Genomic DNA, 20,913 nt, shown 5'->3' on the forward strand with positions numbered 1-20,913 from the left:
AAAGAAAGATGGAGAGAATGGGCATGTCAGGGCCTCTAGCCACTGCAAACGAAGTCCAGATTCATGTGCCTCCTACTGCATCTGGCTTTATGTACTGGGCAAGTGCCTTAACTGCTAAGACATCTCTTCAGTCCCTCTCTTTTTTTTTTTTTAAGTTTTTATTAGCATTTTTATTTAAAAAATCCCATGGAGCCCCTCTCATTTTTAATAGTGACCCCAAGAAGGTGAAGAATGTTATATATAATTTTATCATTTATTATTATTGTTATTTTGTTTTTTTGAGGAAGAGTTTCACTCTAGCCCAGGCTGACCTGGAATTCACTCTGTAGTCTCAGGGTGGCCTAGAACTTAAGGCTATCCTCCTACCTGCCTCCTGGGTGCTGGGATTAAAGGTATATGCCACTATACCTGGCTGTATTTTTATTTTGAGGCAAGGTCTCTCTGTCTCTCTAATCCAGGCTGGCCTGGAACTCACTTTGTAGCCCAGGCTGGCCTCATATTTACGATAATCTTTCTACCTCATCCTCCAATGCTGGAATGCCAAGAATGTTAAATTCCTTTTTTTTTTTTTCTAGGTGGGGTCTCACTCACTCTAGTCTAGACTAACCTGGAACTCACTGTAGTCCCAAGATGGCCTCAAACTCAGGGTGATTCTCCTGGCTCTGCCTCCCAAGTACTGGGGCTAAAAAAGGTGTATGCCGCCACGTCTAGCTAAGAAAGCTAAATTATGAACATATATGAACATGAAACATACAGCAAGCTGTATGTGGATATGATAGGGCATTTATTTTGATTATGGAACAGGTGGCAGAGAGAAACAAAAGCTGCTTTTGGCAACACAGTGACATCAATAGGGACACGATGATGCCCACATGATCAGGTATTAGTGACTCCGTATCTATATAAATTTAGACTAATGTGGCAACATACTCCTCTCTTACTATGTGTTGACCTAAAGGCCATGCTTTACATGTCTCTTATCCCGCGGTATGCCCAAGGGTGGGAGGCTGAGGTCAAGGAACTCCTTGGATGTGGCTGTCTGATTCACAGTGGCCTACCAACAGGCATAGCTTCCTCTAGGAATTATCAAAACCAAAACTGACCAGCCTGTGAATGCTAAAGGTGCCTGGTCAGTCAGTTCCTGTTTGTTGTGTTTCTTGGTGTCTCACCTCCAAGGTGATGGCAAGGGCAGAGTTCACAAGTTTCAGTTTGGCTCTCTTGGACAGAGAACTCCTTGTGAGTGGTGCCATCTGCAGGGTATGAAGGGATTTGCTAGGAGTTTGATGGGATTAGGAGACAAAAATGGCTTCCAGACAAAATGCCCTGTCTTCCTGCTTCCAACCTCTTATAGTGAGCAAGTCCCTAAATAACTTCGTGGGTCCTCAATAAAGATGAAAGGCCCATGATCTTGTGGCAGACAATATTTAAGTTTGCTGGTTCTACACTGCAGGACACAAAACTGGTAACCATTTCCTTTCTTCCCTGTCAATTAAATTTATCACTTGTAAAATGAAGCAATGGACCTCTAAAACTGACATGACCTCAAGAAAGTTCTGAAGGCATTTCAGCATTCTGAGTTTTTTTTTTTTATTTTTATTGTTATTTATTTGAGAGAGACAAAGAAACAGAGAGAGAAAGAGTCAGTTAGATAGAGAATGGGCGCGCCAGGGCCTCCAGTCACTGCAAACAAACTTCAGGGCGTGGGCCCCCTTGTGTGTCTGGCTAACGTGGGTCCTGGGAAATCAAGCCTCGAACCAGGTTCCTCAAGCTTCACAGGCAAGTGCTTAACTGCTAAGCCATCTCTCCAGCCCTATTTTGTTTTCTTGAGGTAGGGTCTCACTCTAGCCCAGGTTGACCTGGAATTTGCTATGTAGCCTGAGGGTGGTTTGAACTCATGTCAATCTTCCTATCTCTGTCTCCTGAGTGCTGGGATGAAAGGTGTGTGTCACCACACCTGGCTTAATATTTTATTTATTTACTTAAGAGAGAGAGAGAGAGAGACAGAGGGGTGCACCAGGACCTCTAGCAGCTGCAAATGACCTCCAGATGAATGCGCCACCTTGTGCATCTGGTTTACTAGAGTTCTAGGGAATCGAATCTGGGTCTTTTGGTTTTACAGGCAAACACCTTGACCCCTAAGCCATTTCTCTGGCCCTGTTATATTTTTCTGAGGTAGGGTCTCATTCTAATCCAGGATGACCTGGAACTCACTCTATAGTCCCATGCAAGTCTCCAACTCACAGAGATCTTCCTACTTCTGCCTCACAAGTACCATACCAGGCAAAAATAGTTTTTTTTGTTTGTTTGTTTTGTTTTTTAGTTTATTTGAATGAGAGAGAGAGGGGGGGGGGGAGAATGAGTATGCCCATTCCAGACACATGCACCCCTCGTGCACATGTGTGACATTGTGTGCTTGCATCACTGTGTCTGGCTTATGTGGGACCTGGAAATTTGAACATGAGTTCTTAGGCTTCACAGGCAAATGCCACCTTAACTGCTAAGCCATTGCTCTAGCCCATTTTCTTTTAAAGGCAGGTATGGCTCAGTCAGTAATGAGATAGTCCCACATGAATGACAACCTGGACTGGAGCGATGGCTTAGTGGTTAAGACACTTGCCTGCAAAGCCTAAGGACCTAGGTTCAATTCCCCAGGACCCACATAAGCCAAAAACACAAGGTGGCACATGTGTATGGAGTTCCTTTGCAGAGACTGGAGGTCCTGACACACCCATTCTCTATCTGCCTCTCTCTCTCTCTCAAATAAAAAATAAAAAAGAATAACAACCTGAGTTAGGATCATAAGTACCTATTTAAAAGCCAGGCATAAGTTGTGCTTGTAATCTTACTGTAGGGAGAATCCCTGGACTGGCTAGCTAGAATAGCTAGTCAAGCTGAATCAGTGAGCCCCACGTTCAGAGCAGGATCCTCTCTCAAAACATGAGGTGAAGCCAGGAGTGGTGGTGCACACCTTTAATCCCAGCATTTGGGAGGCAGAGGTAGGGAGATTTCTGTGATTCAAGGCCAACCTGAGACTACATAGTGAATTTCAGATCAGCCTGGGCTAGAGTGAGACGCCATCTCAGGAAAAAAACCAAAAACAAAAGCATGAAGTGAAAGGTGATTGAGGATGACACTCAGTCAACCTCTAGCCTCCTTATGCACATGTGTACACAAACATGAAAAGACAAGCACACACCAGACACAAAAAAAGCAGATAAGTAAAAATTTAAAGTGCTGATGTAGTTTGAGTTAGTTATCATTACTGTTACGATAATGCAACTTTCTTGGGCTTTTCTTTGTTTGTTCTTCCTCCATAGTGACTCTGGCCTGTGGCTGAATATAGCTGTCAAGACCTTGCATCCCTCAATCTTAGACATAACACTAGGCTTATAGGTCCTTTTTTTTTTTGGAGGTAAGATCTCACTCTGGCCCAGGCTGACCTGGCATTAACTAAGGGTGGCCTTGAAATCCTCCTACCTCTGCTTCCAAAGTGCTGAGATTAAAGGTGGGCACCACCACACCCCGCTTTAGGTTTATATCTTGTAATAGGCTCCATTTTCCTATTTGCTACCTCCTCTGAGAAAGGTGGAATGGAGTTCTGTAGTGCAGAAGGAAAAGAGGCCCAGAAGGGTAATGGGTTTAATTAATAACTGAACAAGAGGCTAACTGTCTCTTTGTTCTCTAGGGATAGACCCTTGGGACTCTATTTCTGAGGAAGTACTTAAAGAGACCTGGGTCCACAAGGAAAGTGATTTTTTTTTTTTTTTTTTGAGGTAGGGTCTCATTCTAGCCCAGGCTGACCTGAAATTCACTATGTAGTTCCAGGGTGGCCTTGAACTCATGGCAATTGCTGGGATAAAATGTGTGCCACCAGGCCTGGTTCTGTTTCCTTATAAATAAATAAAATTATTTTTTTTAAGACCAAATTAATTGGACATGATCTTTTGCACCTTTAATCCCAGCACATAGGAGGCTGAAGTAGAAGGAACATCTTGAGTTCAAGGCCAGCATGGCTCAATAAAAACCAAAAAAAGGACTGGGTGAGACTGTACCTCAAGAAAACAAAAAGAAAAATAAGGTTTTTCAAGGTAGGGTTTCACTGTAGCCCAGGCTAAACCTAGTCTCAGGCTGGCCTTGAACTCAAAACAATTCTCCTTCCTCTGCCTCCTGCGTGCTGGGATCAAAGGCATATGCTACCACACCCCGCTAAAAAAATTGTTTCTTAAATTAAACTGCTTGAACATGTACATTTTCATTTAGTGATCACAAATTTGGAACCCGCATGTGTAGTATGTGTATGTATGTATGAACATGTGCATATGAAAATCACATGAGCTGTTCCCATGTTTGCAGAGGCCATTTATTGTTCATCCTTGTATTTCTTTGAGATGATGTCTGTCCCTCAACCTAGAGCTGCTATTTTTAGTCAGTGAGTCCTGTTCTCAGGTGTCCAGTGTGGACTGGGATCACAAATGTACAAGACCATACCCATCTTTGTTCCTTCTTTTTTTTTAAATTTATTTATGATAAAGAGGCAGAAAGGGAGAGAAAATATTGAGAACAAATGGGCCCTCCAAGACCTAAAGTTCTGCAAACAAACTCTAGACACATGCACTACCATTTGCTTCTAGCTTATTTATGTGGGTCCTGGGGAATCAGACCTGGGTCCTTTGGCTTTGCAGGCAATCACTTTAACCCCAAGCCATTTTTTCAGCTGTTTCTTTTTAAATTAATTTGAGAGGGGGAGAATGGGTGCACCAGGGCCTCCAGCCACCACAAAGGAACTCCAGATGCACGTGCCCCCTTGTGCATTTGGTTTGTGTGGATTCTGGAGAATGAAACAGGGATCCTTTGGCTTTGCAGGCAAACTAAACTGCTAAATAATCCCTCCAGCCCCCTACCCTTGTTTGACTTTTATAGGTAGGGTCTTACTCCAGTTTAGGCTGACCTGAAATTCACTATGTAGTCTCAGGGTGGCTTTGAACTCATGGCGATCCTCCTACCTCTGCCTTTGAGCGCTGGGATTAAAGGTGTGCACCACCATGCCCGGCCCTGTTTCTTTTAAAAAATATTTGTGCCGGCCCTCTTATTTCTTTTAAAAAATATTTATTCCGGGAATGGTGGTGCACACCTTTAATCCCACCTCTCCAGCCCCCAACTCACCTTTTTAAAAATGGGCTCTAGTGCAAGTACTTGAGAAGCAGAGGTAGAATTGCTGAGTTGGAGGCTAGCCTATTGCTAAATAGTGAATTCCATCCAGGTCAGACTGGACTTTACTAAGGGCAAAGGAAAATAAAGATGAGAACCAATGCCAACTTTGTCTTGACCTTCATGTTCACCTTGGTACACACATATGGCACAGGAATACATGCACCCACATAATGCAGTCACCAGGGCATGGTGATGCCTACCTTTTAATACCAGCACACAGGAGGTAGAGGAAGAAGGCAGAATCACCATGACTTCAAGGCCAGCCTGGGATTAGTCTTATAATTCTGTGGTTTGATTCAGGTATCTCCGATAAACTTAGGTGTTCTGAATGATAAGTTCCCAGCTGATGGATATTTGGGAATTAATCACTCCTGGAGGGTGTGTATTGTTGGGGGTGGGCTTATAGGTGATATATAGTCAGCTTCCCCATGCTAGTGTTTGGCACACTCTCCTGTTGCTATTGTCCACCTTATGTTGGCCAGGGGGTGATGTCCACCCTCTGCTCATGCCACCATGGAGCTTCCCCTCGAGCCTGTAAACCAAAATAAATCTCTTTTTCAAGAAGCTGCTCTTGGTTGGGCGATTTCTACCAGCAACATAAACTAGACTGCAACAAGTTCCAAGTCAGTCTGGGCTACTGTGAGACCCTACCTTGTATGGGGGAAAAGAAAGATAAAACCCTAAGTCCACCCATAAGGAGTCTTACCAGTAATTCAAGTCATATTCTGAACCCAAATTATTTACAGTAATGCATTATTACAATCATTCATAGAGCTGGTGCTGGAATTGAAGAGAGCCCAATTGCTCTATCAGACTTTCAGCAGGTTAGCTTGCCTAGAGCTTCTTGTGTGTATCAGGCGGCTTGTAGACTAGCCCCTTACTTATGCTGGGATCACATACAAAAAGACCCAATTATCATAACTTTTATACTTGCTCTATAGAGTGTCTATCAATTTTTTTCCAGCACCCTCTAGAAAGTCTGAGGTTAATTAATCATAACCAGCACAGAACACCTGAAGCCATGTCTCAAGTAAAAATAGCACAGGAGAGACAGTGTTGTTCTTAAAGCTTTTACTTTGCAACATCATGGAAAACCTTACAGGTACACATGGACAAGACATGATCAGAGTGAAGACAATCAGAAACCTTGATTCCACCAGATAATGTGTAATCTGAGGTCCTGGGAGTGTGACATGCTAGAGCTGAGGAATGGATACTTAGTACTCCTCCCCTTCTTCCTCACCCTCCCCTTCAACAGAATCCACACCAACCTCCTCATAATCCTTCTCCAGGGCAGCCATGTCTTCACGGGCCTCAGAAAACTCTCCCTCCTCCATACCCTCACCCACATACCAGTGCACAAAGGCACGCTTAGCGTACATCAGGTCAAACTTGTGGTCCAGGCGAGCCCAGGCCTCAGCAATGGCTGTGGTGTTACTCAGCATGCACACAGCTCGCTGCACCTTGGCCAGATCTCCACCTGGTACCACAGTGGGAGGCTGATAGTTAATGCCAACCTTGAAGCCAGTGGGGCACCAGTCCACAAACTGGATGCTACGCTTGGTCTTGATGGTGGCGATGGCGGCATTGACATCTTTGGGAACCACATCACCACGGTACAGCAGGCAGCAAGCCATGTATTTACCATGGCGAGGGTCACATTTTACCATCTGGTTGGCTGGCTCAAAGCAGGCATTGGTGATCTCTGCTACAGAAAGCTGTTCATGGTAAGCTTTCTCAGCAGAGATGACAGGGGCGTATGTGGCCAGAGGGAAGTGGATGCGAGGGTAGGGCACCAGGTTGGTCTGGAATTCTGTCAGATCAACATTCAGGGCTCCATCAAATCTGAGGGAAGCAGTGATGGAAGACACTATCTGGCTAATAAGGCGATTCAGGTTTGTGTAGGTTGGGCGCTCAATATCGAGGTTTCTACGACAGATGTCATAGATAGCCTCATTGTCTACCATGAAGGCACAATCAGAGTGCTCCAGGGTGGTGTGAGTGGTGAGGATGGAGTTGTAGGGCTCAACTACAGCAGTGGAAACCTGGGGGGCTGGGTAGATGGAGAATTCCAGCTTGGACTTCTTGCCGTAATCAACAGAGAGACGTTCCATCAGCAGGGAGGTGAATCCAGAGCCAGTCCCCCCACCAAAGCTGTGGAAAACCAAGAAGCCCTGAAGGCCTGTGCACTGGTCAGCCTACAGGAAAAGAAAATGTATATTTTTAAAATTGCCACATGACCTAGAGACTATTGATAGAAGTCAATATATAGCTTATTAAACATCTTAGCCCACATTAAGGAATGAATGCTGACATTTGGCCACACCACTAAACTTGAAATAGAGTATCCTCATTCTAATGTGTATATACATTTTATAAGTATCACTTACCAGCTTGCGAATTCGGTCCAAGACAAGGTCAATGATCTCCTTGCCAATGGTGTAGTGCCCACGGGCATAGTTATTGGCAGCATCTTCCTTGCCTGTGATGAGCTGCTCAGGGTGGAAGAGCTGGCGGTAGGTGCCAGTACGAACTTCATCTGGAGAAGGAAAGCAGCCACCCATCATTAGCAACTTGAATGTGCCTCATCAAACCTGGCTATGATTAAAAGCCACCCCCACACCCTAAGGAAAGCCTTGGACCAACGAGATGAACTTACCAATGACCGTGGGTTCCAGGTCTACAAACACTGCCCTGGGCACATGCTTGCCAGCGCCTGTCTCACTGAAGAAGGTGTTGAAGGAGTCATCTCCTCCCCCGATGGTCTTGTCACTTGGCATCTGGCCATCAGGCTGGATGCCATGTTCCAAGCAGTAGAGCTCCCAGCAGGCGTTGCCAATCTGGACACCAGCCTGGCCGACGTGGATGGAGATGCACTCACGCTGTGAAAAGGGGGGAAAAAATCACGGTGAATGATTGTTAAGTGGAAAAAAGCCCTAGCAGGGTGGGTGAGCCACACCTTTACTCCCAGCTAGGAGACTACACAATGAATTCCAGGTCAGCTTGAGCTTGAAATAATTTTTAAAAATTAAAAAAAATGCACCATCTTAAGGAAGTTAATTTTTCTGCCTCCCAATCATAATTTGGCTAGTACTGTTTTCAGGCCTATGAATGCTGAGTCACAATTTCCTCTCTTAGGATATGGAAGCCTTTGATCTATGTTGTGCCCACTAGCGTAGGTGGCTTGTTTCCCAAATAGCTTTGGGCACAGGAAGTGGCCAGAGCAGTGTAGGGGAAATGTCTGGCTTAGAAGAACGGGTGGAGCTGTGGCGAAGGGGGATGAATGAGCAACTTTTGAGAGCATGCGCCCTGGTCCTCTGCCCTAGGCCCTCAAAGGTCGGACCCGTAGAGGCTTTGAGTTATCCGCCCAACTCTATTCTCAGGCATGGGGCTCAGGTCAGCGCCTCCACGTGTCCCAGCGCAGCTGAAGATTATCAGCAACCCAGATCTGCCTCCTAATATGGTTACTGCAGCCGGGCGAGGTGGTGCATGTCTTTAATTCCTGCTCTGGGAAAGCTAAGGTACGAGAGGATCTCTTTGAGTTCGAGGTCAGCCTGGAGCAAGAGTGAATTCCAGGACAGTGTGAGCTACAGTGAGACCCTACCTTCAACAAAAATTAAGAAAACCCTTCCCTGCTATCTCCTGTTTCCACAAAAATTCCTAACTGTAGCCGAAAGATTTCAGGCTGCAGGAAAGTTAACTGCTGTAGTACACTGGGGCGTAGCGGGGCATGTGCTACCAAGGAAACATTCTACCTATACACCCTTCTTCCTGCTTCCATTAAAAGGAGAAAAAAATTCAGTATATCGGGAGGTCTGGGGCTCAATCCGCAGTGTGCGCGCGCACACAGCCCCCCGCAAAAAAAAAACCATCTGGGGTACACATGGGCCACACCCTGCAGGTTCCGCAGAGCCTCACTGCGCACGCGCACACTGCAGTGGCTGATTCCCGCCGCTTGCGGGCGGGAAGGTAACGGTCGCGCAGGCGCACAGGGCTCCCGCCCCGTTTTTTTTTTTTTTCTTTTTCGCGCCGAAGAGGAAGTGAGGGCGGGGAAAGCGTTCGCGCCCCGCGAGCCTGAGGCGAGGAAGGCTGGGGGAAGGGCGCGCGCGGGAAGGTTGGAGGGAGATCTCAGTGGCGAGCCGGGAGTCCCTCGCAGACTCGGGGACGCTAAGCGGCGCGTCTCCCTGGGCCTCGCCCGCCCGCACCTCACCGCGTGCGCTCGCGGGCACCACTCGGTGGCCGCCGTCTCTCGACCCCCACACACGCCCTCAGCGCTTCTCGAGCTCGCAACCCCCGCTCCCGCGCGGCCGAGGCCCACTCACCATGACGGCGACAGATGAAGCAGCGAGGGCGACAGAAGCAGACGCCGAGTCCCGGTTACCGTCCCCGACAAGCTAAGGGTCGAGGTAAGTAACGCACTGAGGTGGCGGCGACGCCTCGGCAGCCTCTTAAGTAGCGGCGGGGCGGGGCGGCCGCCATGGCCCCTCCTCCGGGCTGCCGCGTCCACTCGCGCGCGGCCTGGTCGCCGCAGAGGCGGGCTCCGCTCCGGGCCCTCCCCGCCTCGCTCCCGGGCCTGCGGGGCGGGGTCGCCGCGCCGGCGCGCGCAGTGCAGCACACTGCGGCGGACCGGGGCGGGGCCCCGGGCGGCTCACCCGCGCCTGAGACTCTGGTGCTGGTGGACGCACCCTAAAACTTGATCGTTCCGTACGGATTTCAGGGTGAAGCGTCCCCAAATGCGGAAAATCCTGGTCGGGTTAGCTCCTCTGGTTATTTTCATGTTAGCAGTTGATCAGTGAGTTCTGCCTTTTTTTTTTCTTTTCTCACTGACCTGATACTGTGGTAGAGCTTTATAAAACCGCATACAGAAAAGGGAAAAAAAAACAAACATGTGCTTTGTTTACTGCAATGGCGCATTCTTGAAACTAAAGGTATCAAATACGAAAATCAAATAGAATTTTCAATCATTCGAAGGTTGGTAGCTGAGCACTACCCTTGAGCACGGTAAGCCTTATATTTAGACCTAAGCCACCAATCTTCAGCACAACCTTAAATAAAAAAGGACATTTTAAGAAACCAGATTTTTAAAACATTTTGTTATATTTTTATTATTACTATTATTATTATTTGTTTTTCGAGGTAGGTTTTAACCCTTGCCCAGGCTGACCTGGAATTCACTATGTAGTCTCAGGGTGGCCTCAAACTCAGTGATCCTCCTTCCTCTGCCTCCCAAGTGCTGGGATTAAAGGTGTGCACCACCACGCCCGGCTTTAAAAGCATTTTAGATAGCAGAATTAAAGAAGAGAAAATGGAGAAGGAAGGAAAATGTCTCACACTGAAGGATATTGGGAAACAGGAATTTCATGTGGTACATAAGTATTTTCTAAAACGACTGGCATTAAGCTTGGCATCATGGCCCATGCCTTTTGCACTAGCACTGTTCCAGCACTGCCTCAGCACTCTGGAGGCTGAAGTGGAAAATCGATGTGAGTTTGAGGCCAGCCTGGGGCTACAGAGTGAGTTCCAGATCTACAACATACAAAAAGGAAAAAATATACGGGCGTGTTGTCACTCGCCTTAAGTCCCCACTCAGGAAGGCACAGGTAAGAAGGTTGCTGAGAGTTTGAAGCCACTCTGAGATTACATAGTCAATTCCTGGTCAGCCTGGGCTAGAATGAGAGCCTATCTCGAAAAACCAAAAAGAAAAAAGAAAAAAAAAAAAAAAGACTGGCAGAGTCAGGATTATCAATTGATTACAGATCATGCTATAATACTCAGATTATAGTAAATAGACTAATCTCCCACTCCCAATCTCTTCCAGAACAATAGACTACATTGCTTAGAAATTCATAAAGTGTTTAGGGCTAAAGGGTGGCTGCTAAATTGCTCCCATGGAAACCTGTATCTGTTACTAAACTATTCAAAATGTCCTCCTGTAACTGGCAGCTGGAACACAGCTCAGCATTTCAGCTATGCAGCCTGAGGGCTCCCTCTTCAGAGCCTTAGGAAGCTCTTAGGTGCTGCTGAGGTTCTTGATGGCATGCAGAGCATAATTTCAGGAGTCAGTGAAGGAATACCTTAGGGAGTTTATTGATTGGAAGAAAAGATATTCTGGAGAAGAGAGATGCCTGGTGTTAGAAAAGGGACCCACCTGAGTGCTTCAACTGTGCCTTTATAAATGACCCCAGAGTGGGTGTGGGGTGAGGCTTTTGGAGTTATGTGGTTCATTCCTTCCTTCCTTCCTGCCTGCCTTCCTTCCTTTCGTTTTTTATAAGGTCAAGGTAGGGTCTCACTCTAGCCCAGGCTGTCCTGAAACTCATTCTGTATCCCAGCCTGACCTCAAACTCAAGGTGGTCATCCTACCTCAGCCTCCAGAGGTCTGGGACTGCTGGGGTTAAAGGTATGAGCCACCATGCCTGCCGAGGTTTTGGTTTTAGTTTTGATTTATATATATATATATTTTTTTTTTTTTTTTGGAGAGAGAGAGAGAATGGGTGCCCCAGGGCCTTTCAACCACTGTGAACGAACTCCAGACGTGTTTGCCTCCTTGTGGGCATGCACGATATTGTACTATTGCACCGCTGTTGGGTCCAGCTACGTTCTCGTTCTCTTTCTGTTAAGTAATATATATTTTTTTAAAGAACAAAGCGGATGCACCAGGTCTGCATTCCAGAGGTTGGGATCTCAGGATGCAGCCCCGAATTGTTCGAATTGTTCAGAGTGTCAGCTTTTTATTTTTCTAATTTATTTAACAGAGAAAGAGGAAGAGAGAGAAAAAATAGGTGTGTCGTGGCCTCCAGCCACGCGTGCAACCCCTTGAGCATCTGACTTATGTGGGTCCTGGAGAGTCGAATGTGGATCCCTTGGCTTTTCAGGGAAACGCCTTTACCACGAAGCCATCTCTCCAGCCCTATACCTTTATTTATTTATTTGAGAGTGACAGACAGAGAAAGAGGCAGATAGAGAGAGAGAATGGGCGCTCCAGGGCCTCTAGCCACTGCAAACGAATGTGCGCCTCCTTGTGCATCTGGCTAAGGTGGGTCCTGGGGAATTGAGCCTTCAACCGGGGTTCTTAGGCTTCACAGGCAAGCACTTAACCACTAAGCCATCTCTCCAGCCCCCCTCCCCCTTTTGTTTTTTTGAGGTAGGGTCTCACTCTAGCCCAGGCTGACCTGGAATTCACTATGTAGACTCAGGGTGGCCTCGAACTCAAGGTGATCCTCCTACCTCTGAGTGCTGGGATTAAAGGCATGCGCCACCACACCCAGCTTAATGTATTTGTTTTTAAGCAGAGGGAGATAGAAAAAGAAAGAGAGAAAATGGGCACTCCAGGGCCTCTTTTAAAAAAAATTTATTTATTTATTTATTTATTTATTCAATTAAGGGGGATAAGTGTACCAGGGCTTCCTGTCTTCAAACAAATTTCAGCTGCATGCCCCACTTTGTGCATCTGGCCTCATGTGGATACTGGGAAACCAAATGCTGGTCTTCAGACTGCAATCAAGTTCCTCCAACCACTGTGCCATCTCTGCAGCCATGTCTCAGGGCCTATAGATGATGCAAAAGAAGACACTACTTTGTGGGTCTTACTCTGTGGATACTAGAGAATCGAACCCAGACTGGCAGGCTTTGCAAGCAGGTATCTTTAACTGCTGAACCATCTCCCCAGCCCTCTTGGGTCCCCCCCCCTTCTGACAGAGTCTAACTGTGTAGCTTAAGCTAGCCTCAAATTCATGTCATTCTCCTGACTAAACTTTCCAGATCCTGGGAGCACACAGGTGAACCACCATATATATTCAATTCAAGATTATCCTCTTGGGCTGGAGAGATGGCTTAGTGGTTAAGCACTTGCTTGTGAAGCCTAAGAATACCGTTCGAGGCTTGATTCCCCATTACCCACATAAGCCAGATGCATAAGGTGGCACATGTATCTGGCATTTGTTTGCAGTGGCTGGAGGCCCTGGTGCAGCCATTCTGTCTTTCTCTGTCTGTCGCTCTCAAACAAATAAATAAATAAAGAAAACTGAGGGGAAAAAAATTAGTAAAGAAAAAAAATATAAAAAAGATTATTATATTACTTTTTTTCTTTTTTCAATTTTTTCAATTTTTTTTTTTTTTTTTCTGAGGTAGGGTCTTGCTCTAGCCCCAGCCGACCTGGAATTCACTATGTAATCTCAGGGTGGCCTTGAACTCCTAGCAGTTCTACCTCTGTGTTCTGAGTCCTGGGATTAAAGGTGTAGGCCATTACACCTGGCTTTTCTTTTTTTTGTTTTTTCAAGGTAGGGTCTCGCTCTAACCCAGGCTGACCTGGAATTCACTTTGTATTCTTAGGGTGGCCTCGAATTCATGGTGATCTTCCTCCCTCAGTCTCCCCGAGTGCTGGGATTAAAGGCATGCACCACCACGCCCAGCAAATTTTTTTTTTTTTTTTATGAAGACTGGGGCTCTTAGCCCAGGCTAGTCTCAAATTCCCTTTGTTGAAGAGGATGGCCTCGTCTTTCAATTGAGAAAGCCTGCTCCACCATACCTGTTTTATATACTGTTTGCATTCAAGTTCAGAGTTTCATGCATTTTAGTCAGGCACTGTACCAGTGAACAACATTCTCAACCTGGCAATTCATTTTTTTGAATTTCATTTACTTATTTATTTTGGATAGGATGAAGATATATGGTACAGTAGAAGTCCTCAAAAATTCAAGGCCACTTATTTATTATTATTATTATTGTTGGTTTTTAAAGGTGGTTCTCACTCTGGCCCAGGTTGACCTGGAATCATTGTGGAGTCGCAGGGTGGCCTTGAACTCACAGTGATCCTCCCACCTCTGCCTCCCAAATTCTGGGATTAAAGCTGTGTACCACAGGCCCAGCCTTAAAATTATTATTATTATTTTATTTTGCTTTGTTTTTTGAGGTAGAGTCTCACTTTAGCCTAGGCTGACCTGGAATTCACTCTGTAGTTACAAGGTGACCTCCTAAATGTGCAAGTTTTTTCCATGTTGGACTATACGTGAAAGCTCCATCACTAAAGTTCCCTGAACAACTTGCAGCCAGCTATACCAAAGAATCTCCCAGTTAGCAATTGTGTTATGCTTGTATCACCTTGGATAGGGACCTTGTAAGGCTTCCATATTTCCTGTGTTGAGAATTTGGGAAGCCACAGAATGACTTCCAAGTACAGAAAGTGCTTATAGTACCAAGCATTATGGCTTGTGAATGTAATACCAGGATTTGAGAAGTAGAATCAGGAGGATCAAGAATTCAAGGTCTTAGCCTGGCGTTCTGGCGCACGCCTTTAATCCCAGCACTCGGGAGGCAGAGGTAGGAGGATCACCATGAGTTCGAGGCCACCCTGAGACTCCATAGTGAAGTGAATTTCAGGTCAGCCTGGGCCAGAGTGAGACCCTACCTAGAAAAACCAAAAAAAAAAAAAAAAAAAAAAAAAAAAGAATTCAAGGTCTTGGGCTGGAGAGATGGCTTAGCGGTTAAGCGCTTGCCTGTGAAGCCTAAGGACCCCAGTTCGAGGCTCGACTCCCCAGGACCCACATTAGCCAGATGCACAAGGGTGCACACTTGTCTGGAATTCGTTTCCAGTGGCTGGAGGCCATGGCGCGCCCATTCTTTCTCCCTCTCTCTGTCTCTTTTTTTTTATCTGTCACTCTCAAATAAATAAATAAAAATTAAAAAAAAAGAATTCAAGGTCTGTCACAGTGCCTGATACTACCTACACAAGACCATCATAAGAGGAGGAAAAGATCATGACATCAAAATAAAAGAGAGACTGATTGAGATAGGGAGGGGATATGATGGAGAATGGAGTTTCAAAGGAGAAAGTGGGGGGAAGGAGGGTATTACCATGGGATATTTTTTATAATCATGGAAGTTGCTAATACAAATTTGAAAAAAAACTTCAAGGTCAGGGCTGGAGAGGTGGTTTAGTGGTTATGGCACTTGCCTGCAAAGCCCAAGGACCCAGGTTCAATTCCCCAGGACCCACGTAAGCCAGATGCACAAGGTGGCTCATGTGTCTGGAGTTCATTTGTAGTGGCTGTATGCCCTAGCATGCCCATTCTCTCTTGTCTTTCTCTCCTCTCTGTGCCACTTTCTCTCTCTCAAATAAATAAATAAAAATTACCGGGTATGATGGCACACTCCTTTAGTTCCAACATTTGGGAGGCAGAGGTAGGATGATTGCTGTGAATGAGTTCAGGGCCACCCTGAGACTACGTAGTGAATTCCAGGTCAGCCTGAGTTGAATTAGAGTGAGGTCCTACCTCAAAAAACCAAAAATAAATAAATAAAAATTAAAAAAAAAAAAAAAAAAGAAGCTGGGCGTGGTGGCACAAGCCACCCACTCCCAGCACTCGGGAGGCAGAGGTAGGAGGATCACCATGAGTTCGAGGCTACCCTGAGACTACATAGTGAATTCCAGGACAGCCTGAGTTAGAGTGAAACCCTACCTCAAAAAAAAAAAAAAAGAATTCAAGGTCAGTATTTGACACTAGCTTGAGTTTCACGCATCTCTGACTCAAGAAATCAATACAAAGAGCCAGGCTTGGTAGCACACACCTTTAATCCCAGCACATGGGAGGCTGAGTTGGTAATTTGAGGCCACCCTGAGACAAATTCCAGGTTAGCCTGAGCTAAAGCGATATCCTACCTCAAAAAAATAAAATAAAATAAATATATAAGTAAATGGAGTCTGAGATGCTGGTATGTGCTTGTAATCTCAGTACTAGAAAGGTGGAGACAGGTAGAACCCTGAGGCTTGCTGACTAGCCAATCCAGTCCAATTGGTGAACTGTAGAACAACGAGAGACCTTGTTACAAGGTGAATAGCACCTGAGAACACTACCCAAAGTTGTCCTCTGGCTTCCATGTGCATGTGTACCCACATATATATGTGCACCTGCACATACATACACAAAAGAGGAGTCAATCTGAGAATAAATGATCAGAGAGGAAGAACTAGGAGCCTCATAATCCAAGGAAAGAGAATTTAGTATAATCTGTCACATGTGCCCAAAGAGAAGAATAAAAACTAGAAAGTGCTCACTATATATGTAAAATGTATATATGATTTTTGTTTGTTTTTTTGAGGTAGGGTTTCACTCTAGCCTAGGCTGACCTGGAATTCACTCTGTAGTCTCAGGGTGGCCTTGAGCTCACAGAGACCCCCCTACCTCTGCCTTCCAAGTGCTTGGATTTAAGGCATGCACCACTGCGCCCAGCTTGATTATTATTATTATTATTATTATTTTTAATTTTATTTATTTATTTGAGAGCGACAGACACAGAGAGAAGGACAGAGAGAGGGAGAGAGAGAGAATGGGCGCGCCAGGGCTTCCAGCCTCTGCAAACGAACTCCAGACGGGTGCGTCCCCTTGTGCATCTGGCTAACGTGGGACCTGGGGAACCGAGCCTCGAACCGGGGGCCTTAGGCTTCACAGGCAAGCGCTTAACCGCTAAGCCATCTCTCCAGCCCAATTATTATTATTTTTATTAGAGACAGAGCGAGGGGGAGAGAGAAGGAGAGAGAGAATTAGCATGCCAGGGCCTCAAGCCACTGGCAAAGGAACTCCATCATGTGCACCCGGCTTGCTTACATGGGATCTGGAGAATCGAACCTGGGTCCTTAGGCTTTGCAGCCAAGTACCTTAACTGCTAAACCATTCCTCCAGCCCTGCTTTTATTTTTTGCAAGCAGAGAGAAACAGACAAAATGGGTGTGTTAGGGCCTCCATCCCCTGCAAACAAACTCCAGACACATTTGCGACTTTCTGCACTTGGCTTTACATGGGTGTTGGGGAATCAAATGTGGTTTGTTAGGCTTTGGGGGCAAGCACCTTAACCACTGTGCCATCTCTCCAGCCCCAGTTTTATTTATTTTGGTTTTTCAAGGTATTGTCTCAATGTAGTTCAGGCTGACCTGGAATTCACAGCAATCCTGCCTCTGCCTCCCTACTGTTAGGATTAAAGGCATTCACAACAATGCCTGACTTGCTTCCCCCCCTCCACATCCCCCTCCTTCCAGACAGGGAGACAGGATCTCAGGATCTCACTTTAGCCTAGGATGACCTGGAACTCACTTGAATCCTACCTGAATCTCCTGAGTGTAGGGTTAAAGACATGTACCACCACACCGGGCCCTGGTCTTTAGCTCTTTAACCTCCTGTCTCAGCTTCATAAATGTTGGGAGACATGTACCACCCAGCTCTTTTTTTTTTTTTTTTTTCTTGGTTTTTCAAGGTAGTGTCTCACTGTAGCCCAGGCTGACCTGGAATTCACTCTGTAGTCTCAGGTGGCCTCGAACTCATAGTAATCCTACCTCTGCCTCCCTAGGGCTGGGATTAAAAGTGTGCACTACCACGCCTGGCTTTTTCTTTTCTTCATGTATGGAGGGGTTGTATTCACATGTATATATAGATGCATACACCCCATAGACACACATATACACACATGTAGAGGCCAAAGGAGAATGTTGGATGCCCTCTGATATTGCTCATCTATGTATTTTCCTACCTAATAAGGAGTCTGTCGCTGAACCTAGAACTGCCTTTTTTTTTTTTTTCAACCAGACTAGCTGACCAGCGAGCCCCAGCAATTCTCCTGTCTGTACTCCCAGTATTGGGGTTGCAAGGTGTGCACAGCCACTTCCAACTGTTTATGTGGGTGCTGGGGATCAAAACAGGGTAAATCAGGCCCTCATGCTTGTGCATCAAGCACTCTTACCCTCTGAATACTCTCCCCATCCTTCCTCACCATCCCTGCCCAGCAGTAGGCTCTTCTATTCTTTTTTGTTTGTTTGGTTGATTTTTTGAGGTAAGTTCTCTCTTTCTCTCTAGCCCAGGATGGCCTTTGACATATCCCTATGTAGTCGCAGGCTGGCCTTGAACTCACAGTGATCTTCCTACCTCTTCCTCCTAAGTGCAAGGAGTAAGATCATGCACCACCATGCCTGGCTGTAAAATGTTTATATTATATTTTATGTATTTGAGAGAGACAGAGAGAGGCAGAGAGAGAGAGAATGAGCACACAAGGTCCTCCAGGCGCTGCAAACAAACTCCAAACACATGTGCCATCTTGTGCATCTGGCTTACATGGTTCCTGGAGAATTAAAACTGGGTCCTTTTGTTTTGTTTTGTTTATTTTGGTTTTTCAAGGTAGGGTTTCACTCTAGCTCAGGCTGACTTAAAATCCAATCCATAGTGTCAGGTTGGTCCTGAGCTCACAATGATCCTCCTACCTATGTTTCCCAAGTGCTGGGATTAAAGGTGTGCGCCACCACGCCCAGCATGTCCTTTTATTATTATTTTTTAATGCAAGAGTCCAAGAATGAGTGAAAGAGAGAGGGAGAGAATTGGTGCACCAGGGCCTCCAGCCACCATAGTTGAACTCCAAACACATGTACCACCTTATGTGCATGTGCAGTCTTGCATGCTTGTGTCACTTTGCGCATCTGGCTTATGTGTGGGATCTGAAGAATTGAATGTGAGTCCTTAGGTTTTTCAGGCAATTGCCTTAAATGTTAAGTCATCTCTCCAACCTAAAAGTTTTTTTTGTTTGTTTGTTTATTTGTTTGTTTGGTTTTTTGAGGTAGGGTCTCACTCTAGCCCAGGCTAACCTGGAATTTGCTATGATGTAGTTTCAGGGTGGCCTTGAACTCCTGGCAATCCTCCTACCTCTGCCTCCAGAGTGCTGGGATTGAAGGCATGTGCCACCTGGCTCCAAAATACTTTTTAAAATATTTATATTTATTATTTATTTTCAAACAGAGAGACAGAGAAAGAGAGAGAGAGAAAATGGACATGCCAGGGCCTCTTGCCACTGCAAACAAACTCTAGATGCAAGTACCATTTTGTGTATCTGCCTTTGCATGTGTACTATGGAACTGAACCTGGCCATCAGGCTTTGCAAGCAAGCTTCTTTAATCACTGAGCCATTTCTCCAGCCAAATAAAAATTTTTTTTTGGTTTTTCAAGGTAAAAGTATGCATATATTAAAATTATATATATATATATATTAAAATATATTAAAATATATATATATTATTTATTTGAGAGAAAAAGGTAAAGAGAGAGAGCATGGGAACACCAGGGCCTCTAGCCACTGCAAACAAATTCCAGACACATGCCACCATGTGCATCTGCTTTTATGTGAGTACTGGAGAATTGAACCTGGGTACTTTGGCTTTGCAGGCAAGTGCCTTAACTGCTAAACCATCTCTCCAGGCCATTGGATTTTCGAGGCAGGGTCTCACTCTTCTAGTTCAAGGGTGGCCTTGAACTCACGGTGATCCTCCTACCTCTGCCTCCCGAGTGCTGGGATTAAAGATGTGAGCCACCATGCCCAGCTTCTGTAAAAATATATTTAAAGAGGTAAGCATGGTTTTTTGTTTGTGTGTTTGTTTGTTTTTGGGGATATGGTACTGTCCTAGAACTCACTCTAGTCTTCTCTAGACCTGAACTCACAGTGATCCTCCTACGTCAACCTCCCAAGTGCTAGGATTAAAGACATATGCCACCATTCCTGGCTTTTTATTATTTTATTTTATTTTTTTCTGTGTTCCAGGCTGACCTGGAATACACTATGTAGTCTCAGGGTGGCCTCAAATTCATGATGATCCTCCTACCTCTGCCTCCCAAGTGCTGGGATCTGGCCTATTATTATTTTATTTAAGATTTTTTAAACTTTATTTATTTATTTGAGAGAGAGAGAAAGAGGGAGAGAGAGAATGGGTGTTCCAGGTCCTGCAGCCAATGCACACAAACTCCAGACACATGCGCCCTCCTTTTGTGCATCTGGCTTATGTGGGTCTTGCGGAATCGAACAGAGGTCGTTTGGCTTCACAGGTAAATGCCTTAACTGCTAAGCTCCAGCACTATTATTATTATTATTATTTTAATAAGCACAGTTCTTATTGATGCAAAAAAAAAAAAACCCTCAGGAAATAATAAAATTTATAAGGCTCTGAAAGTAAGTCCTAGGAAGTTCCTGAAATTTAAAGGATTCAGAAGGTCCCTCCTCAAGGTTATATAAGCAGTAATGATTGCTGGGGAGTAAATTCCCAGACCAGCAGAGCTACCTGCAAGTTGTGCTTGGAATACCAGGAATGCAGCTTTTGTGAGTCCCCCATGCTAGGGTGCACTTTTTGGTGATGTAGCTGCTTTGAGTCATCCATGTTCTTGTAAGCAACCCCAGTAGACTTGGGTGGAATTGCTTTGGTCTGTCATCTGTGCCCTATCTTGGGTAAACATGTTTGTTTACATCTCCTCAGAAAAAAGGGCTGGAGAGATAGCTCAGTTAAGGCACTTGCCCACAAAGCCTAAGAATCTGAGTTCATTTCCTCAGTACCCACTTAAAGCCAGATGCATAAGGTGGTGCATATGTGGAGTTCGTTTGCAGTGGCTAGAGGTCCTGGCATGCCCTTGCTCCCTCTCCCCTTTCTCTTTCTCTCTCCTCTGCCCAATGTGGTGGCACATGCCTTTAATCTTAATATTCAGGAGGTCAAGGTAAGAAGATTGCTGAGTTTGAGGCCAATCTGAGATTACATAGTAAATTACAGGTCATCCTGGGCTAGAGCAAGACCCTACCTCAAAAAACCAAAACCAAAACAAAACAAAACAAAAAAAAAAAACCACAAAAAACTCAGAGCCAAGTATGGTGGCACATGCCTTTAATCCTAGCGCTTGGGAGGAAGAGCTAGGAG

General features: G+C 45.4%; 1 protein-coding gene across 1 annotated transcript; it reads right to left on the bottom strand.

Annotated features, from left to right (window-relative positions):
• Positions 1-6,267: 6,267 nt before the first annotated feature.
• Tuba1b (tubulin alpha 1b) lies at positions 6,268-9,682 on the bottom strand. Its single transcript, XM_045153368.1, has 4 exons — positions 9,534-9,682; positions 7,871-8,093; positions 7,602-7,750; positions 6,268-7,409 (listed from the first exon to the last, which is right to left on the bottom strand). The coding sequence occupies exons 1-4, from the start codon at positions 9,534-9,536 to the stop codon at positions 6,429-6,431; spliced, it is 1,356 nt and encodes a 451-aa protein (XP_045009303.1). The 5' UTR covers positions 9,537-9,682; the 3' UTR covers positions 6,268-6,428.
• Between the last annotated feature and the right edge of the window lie 11,231 nt (positions 9,683-20,913).

The sequence above is a fragment of the Jaculus jaculus genome, chromosome 6, assembly GCF_020740685.1.
Source record: "Jaculus jaculus isolate mJacJac1 chromosome 6, mJacJac1.mat.Y.cur, whole genome shotgun sequence".
Lineage (NCBI taxonomy): Eukaryota > Metazoa > Chordata > Mammalia > Rodentia > Dipodidae > Jaculus > Jaculus jaculus.

What these genes read in the sequence shown, in the direction of transcription:
- Tuba1b (XM_045153368.1), bottom strand. An exon ending in CCTGGAACCCACGGTCATTG is followed by an intron (nt 7,751 to 7,870) that starts GTAAGTTCATCT and finishes TTCCTTCTCCAG; the next exon opens with ATGAAGTTCGTACTGGCACC. An exon ending in TGGACCGAATTCGCAAGCTG is followed by an intron (nt 7,410 to 7,601) that starts GTAAGTGATACT and finishes CTTTTCCTGTAG; the next exon opens with GCTGACCAGTGCACAGGCCT.